We start from the raw sequence: 16,894 nt of genomic DNA, 5'->3' as shown, positions 1-16,894 counted from the left end.
GTCTKTCTGAACTGATACGTGTTTTCTTTTAAACTCAGTTATGTAGTCATTAACAACCAGGTTCTTGTAGAGTACAATATAGAGGCTGATAGCTATAATAATTTCTTCCTGATAAATTTAGGAAAAACTTTGATACAGGTTTGTATGACACTGTTAAAATGAGATTACTACTTAGCTAACTGTTTATATTACATTAAATTTTATTTACTAACTTTGTATTAGTTTTAGTTTAAAGACTTGCAAGGCACTGCATCCCCTCTCTCCTTGATTTTTGTGACTATCAATTTAAAGTAGGATTGTTCRGGAGATTGTTTTAAGTAAAAAATAATCAAAATGTAGCCCTTGTTTAAGCATCACYGGTTGGGTATAAGGCGACTTGCTGCCTTGCTGTCAATTCCATTTCAAAAAACTGCAGACCAGGACTTTTTTTACAAACCACTGTGTGGTTGTCACATGTGCACTAAGCAGCATATAGCTTAGGGAACAGTGATGTGCTAGGCAAAATGGAAGATGGAATTAGCTCTTCCTATGGATGTTTAAGTGAATTGGTGGCATTACTCTGTGCATGCATGTGCAAATGTATCTCAGCTGCTCAGAAAGTACTAAAATGCTGGTTAGAAACTAACAGTGATCTTACTTGAATGCTTTAAAATGAAAGGTTTTCAGGGCAGCTGGAGTGGAGAAAGCATAATTTGAAACARTACACAAAACAGAAGCTTGCAAATCATGGTAATAAAGCTCACTGGTTTATAGTCTTTCAACATAAGTGAAAGAGTGATTAAAAAAGGTGTAGAGCTTTTCTGTTTTGTTTTTGTTTTGTTTTTTTATCCAAATGTGGGTGGGACAGGACTGCCACATACATCTTTGTGATACTCTCACATCATTTTAATGAACCTTGGGAATATATTTAAATGATTGTTCTGACAATGTGGCAGTTATCTTGTTTACAAGAGCCCCTGCTTTGGAGAGGCAAGTTGACTTCAATGTTCTTGCATCCTAGAGTATGTGCATCTTGCCTGTCCTCTTCTGGAGAGATGCTCTCAAGAAATACTGCAATATTGCTTTGGAGRCAAGTTTTGTCTTGGTCTGATGTCATTTAATAGCTGAAGTTAAATATAAGATAAAATCACTTTGCAGATTGAAGGAAAAAAATGTATCAAAGAAAATACAGATTAATTCAAGTCTCATTTGCAGCTCAATTTCTCACGGTGGTGCATAGATCACCTCTAGCACTCCCACCTCAGGAAATAAGTCGCATGTGATTAGTTAAACCAGAACACAACTCCCTGAGTCCAGCTAGTTGGCTTTCCCTACAAGRGTTGATGTCGGTTGAGAGATTGGCGTGAAAACCACGGTAGATCCGTTTTCTTGTTCTGACGAGACAGAAGTGTTTGTGTGCTCAATGTGGATTTACGCATGCAGATGAGTGARGAGTTCTCCCCTCCTCCRCTGCAGCTCTACTGCAGAAGATCAAATTGGCCAGCTCCAGAGCTGAGCTTGCATGCTTTTGCAATATATCCTGTACAGTACCTAAGCAAAAAGAGCAATCATTTGGCAAAGCATCCTTGTCAGAGCACTGCAAGAACGAAGGCTGTGGGAGGGAAGGAGATGCCTTGTACAAACAAAGGTGGCCGCTTTCCATGGAGGAAGGATAGCACTGCAGAGGAATGCTGTTCATCTGGATGAACTTCAGGCGATAGCGTAGATTTGTGAGCAGTAAGTATCTGAGCAGTTAATTCATCTGGTGATGAGTTTCCTTCAAAGAAATGTCCTGGTTAAAGGAAGATGAGAATAAACCCTTTTAAAACCTCATTGAAATGAATGGAGCTGGCTGATAGTTTTCAAAAAGACAAAGTTACCCTGCACACATCAGTGCAGAGCTTCTGTATTTAAAAGCTTTGTCTTGAAGTGTTAATTCCAGTTGCTTTAATGTTTTCCCCATTATCTATTTAATCTAACATTTACTTAATTCTGGTGATTCATAATATAGTACTTCACAATATATAATTATACAATCCATGTTCTCCTCTTTTTCCTCAACATGAAGTGGCATTTATGTCCATGGCTCTGTTTTTATAGGGAAATCCAGTAAAAGCATTCAACTGAGCAGTCTGTAGCCTCTTCAAAGTCTCATGCTGGAACTCTAATTCAGGTACAACTACTGTGTTCATCAAAACCTGATGTCACTTAGCGCAGGCTTAAGGCATTCTCTATTACTAAGTCTAGAAGGCATCCCTTGCTCTTGAAGGACAAGAGGTTGGCAGAGCCCACTTCTCCATCCCCGTCCTGACCTTCAACCTTAACACTGGATTTTGTTTTGAAGATGGTTGGGTTAAAGATGAGGCATCAAGRAATAAGTAGGGTTAGTAGTATCATTATTTGAGTTTCCTTTTTGGCAAGAATAATTCTGAAGTACATGCTGCTTGGTAAGTACATCTATAGTTAACCTGCCTAACAAATAAAGGTGACCTGCCTAGATGATTGCTTGTAGCAGCCATTTTTGACTTCATTTTAAAGGTATGAAATCTGTTCCAAACAATTTGTTTCAACAGTCCAAGCTATTAAAATTGGTGTGTGACGTAAGTTTTTCCTTTCAGTGCTGGGGAACTGCTTTTTAGAATGGAGAAACCATCTGCAAGTTTTCCTGGGAACTGCAGTCAATAGAGTTACCATTTACAGGTAAGAATGTCCTGGCTGCCCACCAGTTAAGCTGGGGCTCCAAAGTTAGTAGTGACCATAACTCAGACAAGGTTTTTTTCTATGATGTTGTGTTACCTATGATATAAAATAGAATTCTGCTTTGTCTATTATAATTAATAAACCAAAGTCAAAATTTTATGCCCTGGTATTGCCTGAGGAGGCAAATGCTAATCATGTCTCTGAAGCCTATGTCTGTCTGTGTAGACTTCCAGCAGTTCTATCTACATCTCAGGAAAGGTTACTATGTTCCTAATATTAATACCCACTAAACTGATGCTTTTTTTTTATAGTACTTACTAATATTCAGGATGTTATGATGCAAATAAATAATAATAAWAAATTCCATGGTTATGAGACTTTAAAAAAAAGAAAACAAAAAATCTACTCTAACAGAAGCCAGCTAGAAACTTGAAAAAGGATGCCAATAATTACCTTGAGGGATATAATTTTCTTCTAGTTTTTTACCCTTTTTGTACTGTACATTCACCTTTTCAGTTGATAATTATGCACTACTCCTGTATTTCATGCAGTAACAGTAAAGTCTGTTATGGATGTCCACATAATCCCGTATTTTAAGTTCTGGAGTAATACAGGGGTCTCTAATCCAGCCAAAATCTACCAAGTATCCAAACAAGTTTATTGCTCTGCTCTGCTTAAACTTAGGTTTTCTTTTTTCTTCTCATGGCCATCGTAGGAAGCAAGTGCTTTCACCGAACTTTGACTCTGAATGCACTCACAGCTTCAAATGTCATGTTGTCCGTAAAGCTGCTCAAGACTGTTTGGCTGGCTTTCTCTTGATCGGACTTTTTCTTTAGCAGTAGATTGATTACAGCAGGTAGTTTGTCAATGYGTTGGTTGGATCATGATGAAGTGTACTTGTTCCCTTCACTAGTGTATAGCCTATGGCATGTACATAGCCTTTAGTTTATAGTTGAAGTGCTTCTTAGCTTAAGCTGTTCTGAGTTCTGTATGACTATTGCTGTGATTAGTCTGCTATGTTGATCATTTTTCTACTGGATTAGTAAAAAGAAAGACTGATTGTGATTAGTGCAGGCTATTCTTGAAAAGTTGCATTTTCTCAGTCTGGATGTTCAGGGCTTAGCAGCTGCTGCATTGTTATTTTTGTCCTTTTCTGTTGTGCAAATGGTAAAAATCTTTGGTGAGTAGTGTTTCTGAAGCCACAGGTTCTCTGAAAGATGTGAGCATTCTGTCATCTCTCTCATCATTATATTTTGCACACTTGAGCATCTACATATAGTAATTACTATTACACTTACTTAATCTTTGTTTTCATGTAGCTGTTTTCATCTGATGACATGCTTTCTACTATGTTGTCTATCCATTTAAATCTAATYGTTTCCCCTTCAGTAGTTATTATTGCCTTTGCTTTCTTGCCACCAAGTCACCTAGAAGTCTGTCTTTGTTGTGGGCGGCATTTTGCAGTGTTTCTGATTATATTCATTCTAATATATGATGATCTTGATTCAAGTTATTGGCAGGGCCCAGGGCTGGAGTATGATTGAAGCTTTAGGAGGCTTTTTTGTATTCTATGAATTTGTCCAAAAGTGACATTGGATAACTTGTATGAATGAGCATGAGGTTCTGTATTGGTTTAGGGAAAATATACCTCATTTAGGCCTAAAGATGCAACATTTAGACTTCATTATCTGCARTAGCATTCCTTAGTACTTGAACGTTGCTTTCCTTGAAGCAGTGTTTTCAAGCCTTTAGAYTGTGAACTGTGAACCAAAAGAGAAACCACTGTTCTRTACTTTAGGGATGGTTTAGTATATAACGTTTGAGGGCTGTAATGAYGCCACAACCTTCTAAGAGGCCAGCTGTGACAGAAAAACAGCTTTTCTGTCCAGTGTTCCAGTGGAACTGGAATCCCACTATACTGAGAACTTCTCAATAGCTGGAGTTTTTCCAGTTGTGTGTGTACAGTTTTATATTCTGCTATGAATGCATATGTTTGTCAGGCATTAGTGTTAATACATGTGCCCCTGCTGCTCATTGTGCTTTGCTCTCATGCTATTAAAAAAAAAGATAGCTAGCATGCCTGCTTTAGTAGGGAATACTTAGGTTTCCTCTTGCCTATGGAATTGCAGCTGTGCTGGGCTTGGAAGCAGAGATGAAGGGATCCTAGATCAGACTCACTCATGGTCTCAAAGCCTACGTTGCTTTGCAAAGATGATCTTGGCCATTACGTCTATCCTGGCTTTCTTGCTATTGACTAAATTGCCACAAATGAGGAAGAGGGAAGAATCACTTCCTGGCCCAGCTTCAGGATAGCGCTTTCATAATCCGACGGATTTTGAATGTTTAAAAGAGTTAAGAACAAAGGCAAGAATTTGTTTGCCTGGTGAGGTGCACAGAAAATTTAAGACCCAAAAGTGCTTGACCTACACTAGGGGCATTCAGACCGGCTCTTCCTCAGTGTCTGTGCTCTGAGTTTGGCTCCTGCTATGTGCACCAGTTCCAATTTCAAAGGAGAGGGAGGGAGGAGGCAGCCAACAAAGGGTGACCCCAACCTGSCCTCACCAGTAGCCCTCAGGCCAAGAGCATTCTAGGGCTGTACAAAAACCAGTAGTGTCCCTAGTCTTTAGCAGAACTTGTAATTCACCTTGTGATTTGGCCTCTGGTTGTAGGACCTGGCCTGTGCCTGCTCTCAAAATGGAGCATGCTTCAGTAACTCTAAACCAAGATATTAAATGTGTATCTCTACAGTAATTCTACTTCACATGTATGAACTAATTTTTCTCTGCCTAGAAAAGATAGCCCTAGCTTTTCCTTTTTGCTGATTCAATTCACTCTTGCAACATGGAAGTATTTCACCAACTTGGCTCTTAAGAGATGTGACAAGTTTCAAAGCTGCCTTGAGGATTTTCTAGGCAAGAGCTCAAACTGTGAGGACTGGACTTTACCTGCAAGTAACTGACCATAAAATTAATTCCATTTATTTTTTTAGTCAAAGACAAAAGTAACACACACAAAGTCATCTCCCACTCATTTATTCACATTTTCCATGGATTTTTTGTACACTTCCTCAAAGTATTAAAACTAATGAAAACATTGTTACAAGTTATGTGCAACATAAGTATCTGCTGAAAAATTCAGAGCAGTTGAAATCTACTAACAATTAACAAATTGTCACATTCAACAGTTTCATTGAAATCATACTAGCTCATGCCACTTAAACTTGTTTAATATCAGTTTAATTCTTGCACACAGGCAGCAGCTACAAAATTTTAGCAAATGCAATTAAGTTATTTAAGGCATCAAAAAGAAACTCTTTCAGGACATTTAAAATGTTACAGTGCTGTAAAAGGAGCTCAACTGGAGTTCTTAAAATTAAAGCATACATCTTAATTGGTTTATGTACTACATGTTCACTTGAAAGATTCCTCATTGTAAATTTAACTTGAATTTATGTCAGTCAGCCAAAGGGAACTAAAGGAACATTAACTGTTGTGCTCCCAAATAGACTTGAAGTACATTTTAGGAAACTGCAAATAGCAATTTGATTTTTTTGTCTAGAATAAAATTCAAACTAACTGTAATCTTCTTTATGGATGATTAGAAGAATGAAAAGCACTAGAGCTCTTGATTTTTCTTTTGACGGGAGTGGGAAGGAAAAACTGTAAGAAGCAAAAACTTCAAAATTATAGCAAAAGCAAGAATGTGTATGACCCATAAGATGCTTCAACACCTATACATAGCTGTAGCAGTGAAGTCATTAACTCAAATTAGGGAGGAAACTTGCATCTTTAACATCAGGTGTCAGCTGTTAAATATTGTATATGTACCAAGATACAGRAATGCCTCATTGAAGCGGAATTCTGATCAAAATTCCTTGTGTAGCACATCACTTTGTCATGCAAAGCTTCAGTAATTGTTTTTTATGCTCTCCATTTAACTTTTGCTTTTAATTGATTTTAGGCCTTAATTTCTATTTAATAATCTGTGGCTTTTCGCAATCTTTAATTATATATTTTAATCTTTATAAAAGCATCTTAATTAGAAACTGAARCATTATCAAAAATTTGTTTTATAACAATATTGGAGAAGGGTTGTGCTTTAAAATTGAACACTAAGTGAAAAACATATGACTTATTTTTCCTGCTTTAAAATCCAGATTAATTGCAAGGTCACTAAGAATGATGTTGATTAAAAATCTCTAGTTCTCCGTGAAATTCTTTCCTCCTCTATTTTTAGCATTTATTTTCCATATCAAGATGAGGAATGTAAAGACACATAATATCAGCTGTTTATGCATATATTTTTCTCTAACAGCCTAATTGATATATTGTCCTTTTTAACACAAGATTTCYGTTATATACCCTCCCCTGGCTTTACTGATAAATACATACATTGCTCTAAGAATTAACATGTCTCATCTCAATTATTTTCAACAGACAACAGAAAATATTACTTGCTACCATGGATACCGTAAGGTTCAATTTTTCTAGCACATCTTATTATTTAATAATTCTATTTTTTTCTTACGCTCTATGCCCACCCTTGAAGACATGACACAGATACATTAGCAATTGCTCAATTTGCCAGTTTTAGAATTTGGCTAAATAGGTATGTGCAAAACCTCAACTGCCTCAATTCAGAAACAAATCAYTAAGGATCTTTAAAAAGATCCGTTTTCTCTTAACAGTGTAAGAGAATTGGTCCACATTTCAATGGCTGAAGAAACGAACTGCTGTTATCTCTGTGAGCTTAAACAAAGACAAAACTGAGCCCCCTGAAACAAATCTATCCACAAGTGCTCTGAAGGTGAGATTCATAATAAATCTGCTTACTGTAACAGTGACCTGCAGTCTACAAAACTTGCTTCACCAAGACCTGTTTAAGACACTATAGTCAAAAGACAAATGCAAAATTAATTGAGCCCTTGGACATTCACCCTGAGCCAGTAATAAAACTTCCAGACAATATTCTGCTTGTCATTCATACACGCAATTAACATGCAAAACTTCAGATTTTGGCCTCCAATTTAGGTATCAGCAAGACTTTAAAACAAAACAAAAACACCGTTTTGAGGAAACCAATACCACTTGAGTGGTTAAATACCAGAACAGATGCAAAAGAAGGCACCAGTTTATATTTCAAAGAGTATTTGAAAACAGTATCTGAGCTCCCCTTACACTTGAGTTTTAAAATGCAATTGCTGTGATCTCAGTGTAGCTGAAGTGTGAACAAAGGCAGTCAACTTTGGTCAAGAGGGCTGTAGATCCKACAAAGATTGTCCTCTTTTTGGTTAAGAGGAGAAAAAAAGGCCATAACCTGAATTGTGCAGCTAATTAGGACTGAATTAAGCCATTTGTCCTTCATACAGACCAGTGGGGAAAAGGTAAGATAGGCCACATCTAATCAAATGGTACCACTTCTTTTTTTTCCCCTTACTCATAGGATGTCACTATGTTAGAATTCATAGTGTCTTGGGAGAATTGCATTACGCTGCTTTTTCTGGAATGGGCATTTTCTCTGTGTTAATTAGACAGAGACAGGTTGGCATGTTTCTTCCATCTCTTAAGAGCTGGTTAGTGTGACAAATCAGAAAGCAGTTCAAGTTTAGCACTAGCATCCAGTTGTTTGTTTGTTTGTTTGTTTGACTGTTTCCAGAGCTGGAAGTGAAGGAGAAAACCATTGGGAGAAGAATTTCCAGCAAACTGGGACAAGATTTCAAAAAAAAAAAAAAATAGAAAGGCTAGCCAAACAACTATTGTCTATTAGAGTTAGCAAGAACTGGGGGACAGAGTGATGTTCTGATCTGTTAATTACTGCCACATGGTTAATTTTAACACAGCTGGAAACCAAGTTGCACATTAACCCAGCATTAACTTACTTGCATACGAAAGCCTGTCTGAAAAACTGCAAGCCAGGTCCCAGTGCTTAATGTAACTGCACTGTAGTTTTAGCACACTGGAAAAATGGTTACTAAGAAACCCATTTATGCATGTACTCTTGGTAATGTCCAGAGACAATATAAAGACTTATAAAAAATCCTGAAACTTATGTTTGTGAAAAGAGACAACTTCAGAAAAGTACTAGTAGCAAGACAAGTACAAGATTTACAACTCTGCCTCTGCTCTGTTTCAGTTTTAGCCTGAGGGACTAGGGAAGAATACCTCTGAGAGTGCCCATAATGGAAGCACAACCCTTTGCCCTTGACTTGACAGAAGTCAAATGCCAACTGCATTTGTGGTCCGGAGTAAACAGTCTTCCAGTTGTTTGCTTATACTATTGCACATCACTAGCTTGTTGCTACAGTGAGAACAGAACTGATAGTTCTTCGCTAAGAAACGCTACCGTCAACAAGACTATATAAGCAATTTTTCTTTTAGAGATCTGGAGATGCAGTCTCAGAGTCCCAAAAGCACACAAATCTGCAGGCATTAAAACACAGTATGCTATATAGTAGCTTTGTTGTTCCGGTACGTTATTGTCATTGACAGTTTGAAAAAGTTAGTCTCACTAGAATCTGACAGACCAGTTAATATTAAAAATCTGAAATCTATAAACAGTTTCAAGAGTTAAGTTTCAATGTCCTGCTTTTCAAAACATGAGGTTTGTTGCATTGCACCACAGTCTGAGGAATATCTGGTACCACATTTTGTACTCCGATTTCAGTCCATTCAGTCAAGATGACCAGTGTTTAAAAACATATGCTTTGATCTAAATCAATGTGCTTTAATCCAAAAGAGGTCCTGCATTTAGTTAYTGAAAAATGAGGGGGCACAGTTCAACACTTGTGTTCTATTAAAACTTTTATTAGCTATTTTAGCCTTTCCTCTTGGAATTCCTGTAGCAGTTCTTAATATCAGAGTAGAGTTAAGTGTTCAAGTGAAGTTATGGAAGGGGGTGGGGGGGAAGCAGCAGTAGTTTGGCAATAATTCCTCAAATCACTGACTGCAACATCTTTAAGCCTCCTTTTTCTCCAGTAAGATTTTGTGCAACTCATCTGCATCCTCACTTGTTTTCACTCGTATTAACATAGTGACTGGAACAGTTGGATTCTTCTCATCAATCGGTGGGTTAGGAACACAAACTATAAGAACATTGTTTTTTCCGGTTCTTGTGCATGGCATCTTGGGTGGAATTAGAACATTCAACAGTATGTTTCCTGCATTTGAGGGGGAAAAAAAAAGGAAATTTTCAGCTTTTACTGTAATAAAGGTAAGTATACTCACTAAATAGGGATTTAAATTTGTGTGCTAAAGGCAGGCAACTCACAAATGTCATACATATTTGTCTTATTCTTACTCCTCCCTAAGCATCTACTCATCTGCTCATTGTTCTCATGTAATTTCTTTCCTCCTTATTCCTAAATAAGGAATCTGTAAGAATGCTATGTTTTCCTTTTTTAAAAGTGGAGCCTAAGGAATATCAAATGATAGCAGGRACAAGCAAGAAAGAGGGAATGGGGCAAGGGAGAAGTAGCAAATGAGGAATCAACTCACAAAGCTTAGTTTATGCTTATATAGGTTACTCATTTTGAACATCAAGCACAGTYCATAGCAGAAGCAATAAAGTTAGCTTTAACACACATACAGATATGTTAATCTGAAATTGAATGAACTATGGTAGACTAAGTATCTTGTATCCTTAAATCATACAAACATATCCAATGTAGTCCATCACTGAGCTACTATTAACAGTTCTATTTCAACTTGTTAAATTATCTACCAAGTTTGAGATATTCAGTATTAGTGGTCTATCAAAACAGTTGCAAACAAACTCAAATCTGCTTCAACAGAAGATGCACACATTTTGTAAACCTGGTAAATAGTTCAGAACACGGTAGTAGTATTTAGGAAAAAGTCAGTCTTCGCCTTCCTTCCCAGTTCAGTTTTTCAACACAGTGAGATTTAAGGAAAGCATTACAGCACTGTGTGAAGATAGCAAAAAAGGAAAGTGCGCATCACTATGACAGTAGCAGCTTGTAGAAACCAATGCTTAGAAATACCAAGCTATAAGAAGTTGAAAATGCCTTAGAAAGCATAAGAGTTTWWWAAAAARAAAAGAAAAGAAAGATTTCCTAATACATCAGCTCAGATGAAGGCAGAGGGAATGTAAATCCATACAATGGAAAGCTGCATCAGCTGAGTGAAAATTCTGAGACTTCTGTTACAAGGTAGGTAATTTTGAGAAAGTAAGCTTTCACCTGCTCTATTCAACACATTCAAACCCCTAAAGCAATGCTGAAAGCAATGTCAACACTGCTATATGGCAGCCTCCAGTTTACTTGCTTAACAAGAATTTCCCTTTATCTGGCAAACCTTGTCTTAATTGAAAGAAGTTAACAATTTAAAAGTGACATAGGCATCCTAGTCTCACCAGACATTTGAAAACTTTCAATTAATGTGCATGTAATGGCTTTGAGTTTAGACTTGCCAGAGAGCTTTATAAACYAGAGATGATTTATAGATTACCTACAGCACAGCATGCCTGTAGCTGTCATCTTTAAGCCTAATATTTATTCTAATTTTGGAAGTTATGAAGTGCATACGAGCTACAAATGCACACTTGTAGAAAGGAGATATTGAATTTGTGGTGAAGTTTGTGAAGAATGAGTATCAAAACACTGATTTCCACAGTTTTAGAGTTATACACTGTTCTGACATTGAATCAGAATGATTCATCTCAAAAATCATTTTTGAATACACCAAGTCCCCCTAATATTTAAAAAGCAGAGAACTAGTCTTTTTTGCTCCCCCTAATCAGCTAGGTGTTTTATGAAGTTCATCTCACAAAATATACTGAGGAACTATCACACTAGATGCTACTTTAACTCAGTAGAGTCAACTTACCATTTGTGACACAACTGAAAATTAGCTGAAAAGAGTTTGGGACTTGGATCTCTGTGTGCATGTTAAGAGCAATGCATTTATCAAAATCCTGCATGCCTGTTTTATGTAACTCCCTCTTACCTTCCACCAAGTACAATGGAAGTCTGCATACATAGTCAACTCTTTATATATTCAGAGCAAATTGCAAACAAGTGACAGTTGGCCTGCATCTTAACACAAAACTTGCTCCATCTTTTAAATAGCACACAGAAGACATTTATCCCCAATAAATTTTTTTTTAGAAGTCTTCTAGAAGTTTTTCATATATATATATTTTTTAAATACTGAAACCTTACTTTGTATTGTACCAAACAGCAACTTCTTTATTCATCACACCTACATATATTTACTGTGGAGGTCTTAAGGCAAGCTTCAAAAGCCATTCAACAAGCTAGGGATGAAGAATAGCTGTGAAAAAATGTGTGTGTTGGGGGGGGGGAAGGGGGGGGAAGGGGCATACACTCAAGGGGAAAAAAAAATCCCAAACATCATACACCATAACCTTTTAGGGTAATGGAAGCAGTGCAAGAAAGTATTTCAGAATATTTGTTAAAGCAATCCAATCTCAGTATTTGAAATTATTTAAAAAGAATTTTTCATTAATCTTGCCAGTTATGCCGTGCAAGAAAAGAAATCCTAGTGCTTAGCAGCAAATATTACACAAAGACTTCTTACTAGAGAAAAGATTTACTTACCTAAATTAGTATCTGCTCGGACTAGAAGTTGTGTTTTTTCATTTCCTGCTGGTTTTAAGTGTAATGTTCCTACACCTTTTTCTTTGAATTCGTTATCCTTCTTGTAGAACAGTTTGCACCTGTGCCAAAAAAAAAAAGTGTCATTTGTGCAGATATGCAGATGTGAAAGATAAATTGCATCAATCTTTATTCTTCTTGACCTGGGCTGTGCATTATATATAGAGAGTATTACGTTTGTCATTACAGTACTGAAAGAAATGATTAACCTTTTCTTTCTCAACTGGTAAGTACTATCTGTTAGCAAATAAAAAGGCCACATGTGTTGGGGTCTGAAAAGAGTAATTAATAAATAATAGCTTTAATTATCATAAGCTKCTGTATGAAAGCACCAATTTCACTGACTTCAAAACTGAAAGAACTTACCGCATCATTATGTAGTAGTAACAGGACTACTTAAAAAACTGAAATCATTGTTTTAAGTGATGTCCAACAGACCTAGCCTCATTCCTCAAAAATCAGTATATGAACTTCTCCCAGAAAAAAGTATTTTTTAGGGGGGGTAGGGGTGGTAAAAAGACAATTTCTGTGCTCAGTGTCAAGCATACGTACAATTGTTTGGACTACTAAACATGTTTTTAAAAAACTGCTTATAKTAACAGCTCACTTTGAATTAAAGAGGACAACCTGCACACTGCTTCATACAGAAATCAGCATTTTCCAAATGAARAGTCTTATTTTAGACTATGCAAATAGCTGAGCCTCCGACTGAATTTCAGTCCAGTAATTTACTTCTGTAAATTGAAATTGTGAAGATTACACTACAAAACCTGATGAAGGTTAAAAGTTTCTTCATTTGTGAAGCTGATCACAAGTAGGACACAAACTAGCTCTCAGTGCTRAGTCCAAGATGGACAAGAATTTTAGTAAGTAGTATAAAGTTCCATTACAGACAGAGATGTTTAACAAGTGGAAACTCAGATTCTACATAGCTTCTTAGGAAGTTTTAATAACAAGTTAGTCCAGAACATACACTATATATAACTAATTTCAAGCTGCAGTAGTGAAGAACTGGCAATATGTAAATATAAATTTTATTCTTTAAATTATGATTCTATTCACTATGTCAAGTTAAGTTACTTACTTCTTTGAGTAGAAAGCATCATCTTCTTTTATTTCGTTAACAACAACTTTGGGTGGCTCTTCTTCCTCCTCTTCTCCTCCTTTAAATAAAATTTTAATACAGGCCATATATTAATGCTGTGAGCATATAATTTAGAAATTATTTTTGGTGTTGTATATGTTAAATACAGTATGCATAAACTACTGCTAATACATGCATAACCTCTCAAAGATCACAAAAATACATTTAAGTGAACTTGGATTCTGAAGGTGAAGTAGCTTCACCTATGGAAGAAGTCTTCTGTACTCTTTTCATCCATGCTMATCTTCATTTTAAAGTGGATCAAAATATCAACCCCCAACAAYTGCTCAAAAACAAATTAAAAATATAAAGCTTAAGAAATGAAACTTCAGCCAAAATTTTTTGTTAARGAAAAACATCTGCAACATTTCAAAGAACAGCCTCCACAAATAGGTCTATGAAAAGCATAATAAATACCTCTAACAGATAAGTTTGATTTGATGGAAGGGAAATCACTTGCAAGAATGACAGCAAGAGATAGCATCAGAATTATCTTTCCAATCTCTCAGCCACTAGGACTTCTATAGGCTAACTGCCCATCTAGCTAAAGAGCAGACAAAAACTGTTGGGGAGTAGGCAACTTTATTGCCTCTTATAGTCTTGTTAGTAAGATCTATGAAATTGTTCCTGTCTTACATATTTTATGGAGGGCTCTCCTGACAAACCTCCTGCAAAAYGCAGCAGGAGTGAAACATCCTTCAGTCACAGTGCTTCAGTGCTCACCCTTTAGGGTGAGCACACCAGTTGCTCCACATCTAAGAGTGAAGCATGGAATCATCCAACATTAGCAGCTCTACCATAAATGGATTATCAACAGAGACTGAATTTTATCCAGAAATTTTCAAGTCTTGTATTCAACTAAAGAATTACATTCTATAAAAATTTTAATCCAACTGAAATGCAGAACTTCTGATAATCATATATTCTTAGCATTACATAAGCAGTATGCAAGACTAAGAATTCTGGATCAGTGGTGCAGTTTTGTACTTTCAAATTTAAGAGCAATTATGACCTAGTTCAAATCAAGAATAGGTGAAATAATACTAAATCCCAAACATTCCAAGCTTATCACTAAAATGATTTTTAGAGTAGAATTTACCTTTATCATCACTACTGCCACTTTCCGTCTGAGCTTCCAGTATATTGGTAGACACTACAGTGACAGGCTTAGCCTGGTTTGCATCTTTTCCAAACAAACCTGAGTTTCCAGGAGAAAATGAGAAACTACTCAGCGTTCCAGAACCAAGGGAACCCAAAACAGAACTGTCGACACTCTTCCCAAAATTAAATGAGACATTTGATGCAACTCCTACTGATGGGTCTCTTTTTTCTGAAGCACCTTCAGTTTTTTTGTCTGAAGTATCCTCACTTTTCTTGCTGTTAAACAAAAATGTTGATCCTTGCTGTGGTTTTGAATTCCCAAATGTAGAAACAGATTGAGTGCCAGGTGTCTTGTTGCCTTCATTTTCAGAGCCACTATCACTACTGCTTCCATGTTGTTGTTCAATATTTGCTAAATACTTCTCATAGTCTCTAAAGATCGGTGTCAGATCACATAGTGGGTTTGTGTTGACATGCTTAACTATCCAGTCACGCACAGAACAGTTTAAAGCTGCTAACTGTTTGTGATAAACACTAGAGCTACACATTTTACTCTGAGAATAACCAGATGATGATTGTTGACTGCCACCATTAGCTTTGGGGCTTGCAGCCTTTTTCTCAGTGAATGCAGTAGCAGTAGGACCATTTGACATTGTGGATCCTATTAAAAGGAAAACATGGTTTAGAACATTTTATTCCAAAAGCACGTTATTCAAAAGAAACCCACACTTACTTCCTCAGTGTTTCTGTATCAAATTACTCAGCCTTGCTCAGTTATGACCCCTGTAACGTATCACAAACACTCTGTGCCCTGTAGAGCAGTACAAGTAAACAAAAAACGCTGTGAAATAGACTTTCGCTGTTTAGAGATTCAAATGCATATGGACACTGAGTACATCAAGAAGGGAAGGGTGCAAAAAAAAGAAAAAAAAATCACCCTCAACTTCAAATAATACAAGAAAACTAAGTTTAAGGGCAGGTAAAGTAGATGGAATACATGGTTGTATAAAAATCCAAAGAAATCATACAGAATAATGTTAAAAATAAAGTTTCTTACWAAAAAACCCTAAAATGTTAATCAAACATGTTTAAGTTGTACGAGTTATTAAAGCAAAGTATTCAGTTATCTTTTGCCATTTGTATTAGAACTCTGAAYATAATATTCAACATTTTTGCATGGTTGGATTAGTTTTCATACAAAAACACAATAAACAAGCACCTTGAGAAAGTCTTCATTAAGTACGTAAGTTTCCATCTTTCATTTAAACTTACTAAAAGCTAAGTTAGTAAGTTTCAAACTATCATTTCTACTCTATGGCATGCTGACTTTAAAACCCTGTAGCATGGTCAGTTTTTCTATATCTCCAACATAGAGAATAGTAGTAGTAGTATTCTTCAGGGACTATCAAAGCATGAGACTGTAACTAGATTTGCGAAAATATTAAAAGTGTCTTAAAAAACATAAACATAACTGTAACAGATGAAATTCTAAGAAGACTGGTTTTCAATATAAGAAGTACAATGAACAAAGGTTAAGATTTCAGTGATACATTAGCATTTATCAAAAAATGAGGGAAAAGAACAAAACTGAAACAACTCTAGAAATACTAATATCAAACAGACATTTTCATTATTTTTTTTTTTAAGTTAAATTCAGAGAAATGGGGTGATTGTTGTATTTAACTGGAATGTGTTACCAGCTTTATATTATTCAAATTTAATATTATTCATAATTCCAACTTCCACTCACATGTGTTTGTCTTTTAGAAAGCCTCTATCTCCAGTGTTAGATCAAATACGAATATAACTTCCAGCCTTCAAACAGCATGTATATGATAGTATGCCCCTCCACCAGTACAAAAAACTTTTTTAAAAGATATTATAAAGAGGAATAAAATATCAAAACTCTAAAAAGAACTACACAATTATTTCAATTTGTTTCTTCACCACTCAATTAACCACACAGATTTTATGGCTAATTTTGTTCATCAATACATACATTTAAAACTTACCAAATGCTATTTGCGTGTCAGAGGTTGTCTTTAAACTGCTGAAAGAAGGAGTACTAGAGACACTACTGCTTCCATTAGACAGCCCTTCTAAAGGTTTTATTCCTGCACCATTACCAAATCCACTGAAGCCACCTCCTGCTTTTCCAGAAGGTAACATAAAGCCTTTAAACCCCTTAAAAGCTCCTCCGCTTTCAGACTGAGGGGAGAAAAAGAAAGGCAATCAGTTACTTATCTCCCCCACAAAATCCTCCCATCCCCCCTTTGATTTTCCATTTATTTTACCCTTGTTCAGTGTGTCACTTCATGCCTTATTTCATGCACTTG

The 16,894-nt window shown here is 36.2% G+C and overlaps 1 protein-coding gene across 1 annotated transcript in view; it reads right to left on the bottom strand.

The window, feature by feature from the left end:
- Positions 1–5,695: 5,695 nt before the first annotated feature.
- The window catches only part of NUP50 (nucleoporin 50), a 17,630-nt gene continuing 6,431 nt past the window's right edge, over positions 5,696–16,894 (bottom strand). Inside the window, exons 4-8 of the mRNA XM_085324402.1 lie at positions 16,571–16,766; positions 14,557–15,219; positions 13,398–13,476; positions 12,257–12,375; positions 5,696–9,835 (exon numbers count right to left, since the gene is read on the bottom strand). Of these exons, the coding sequence (XP_085180528.1) occupies positions 9,633–9,835; positions 12,257–12,375; positions 13,398–13,476; positions 14,557–15,219; positions 16,571–16,766 (1,260 nt within the window). The 3' untranslated portion in view covers positions 5,696–9,632. The remainder of the gene's footprint in view (positions 9,836–12,256; positions 12,376–13,397; positions 13,477–14,556; positions 15,220–16,570; positions 16,767–16,894) is intronic.

Source organism: Rhea americana, unplaced genomic scaffold (assembly GCF_003343005.1).
Source record: "Rhea americana isolate MKP2758 unplaced genomic scaffold, rheAme1 scaffold_91, whole genome shotgun sequence".
Classification (NCBI taxonomy): Eukaryota; Metazoa; Chordata; class Aves; order Rheiformes; family Rheidae; genus Rhea; species Rhea americana.
This window is presented reverse-complemented; position numbering and strand designations above follow the sequence as displayed.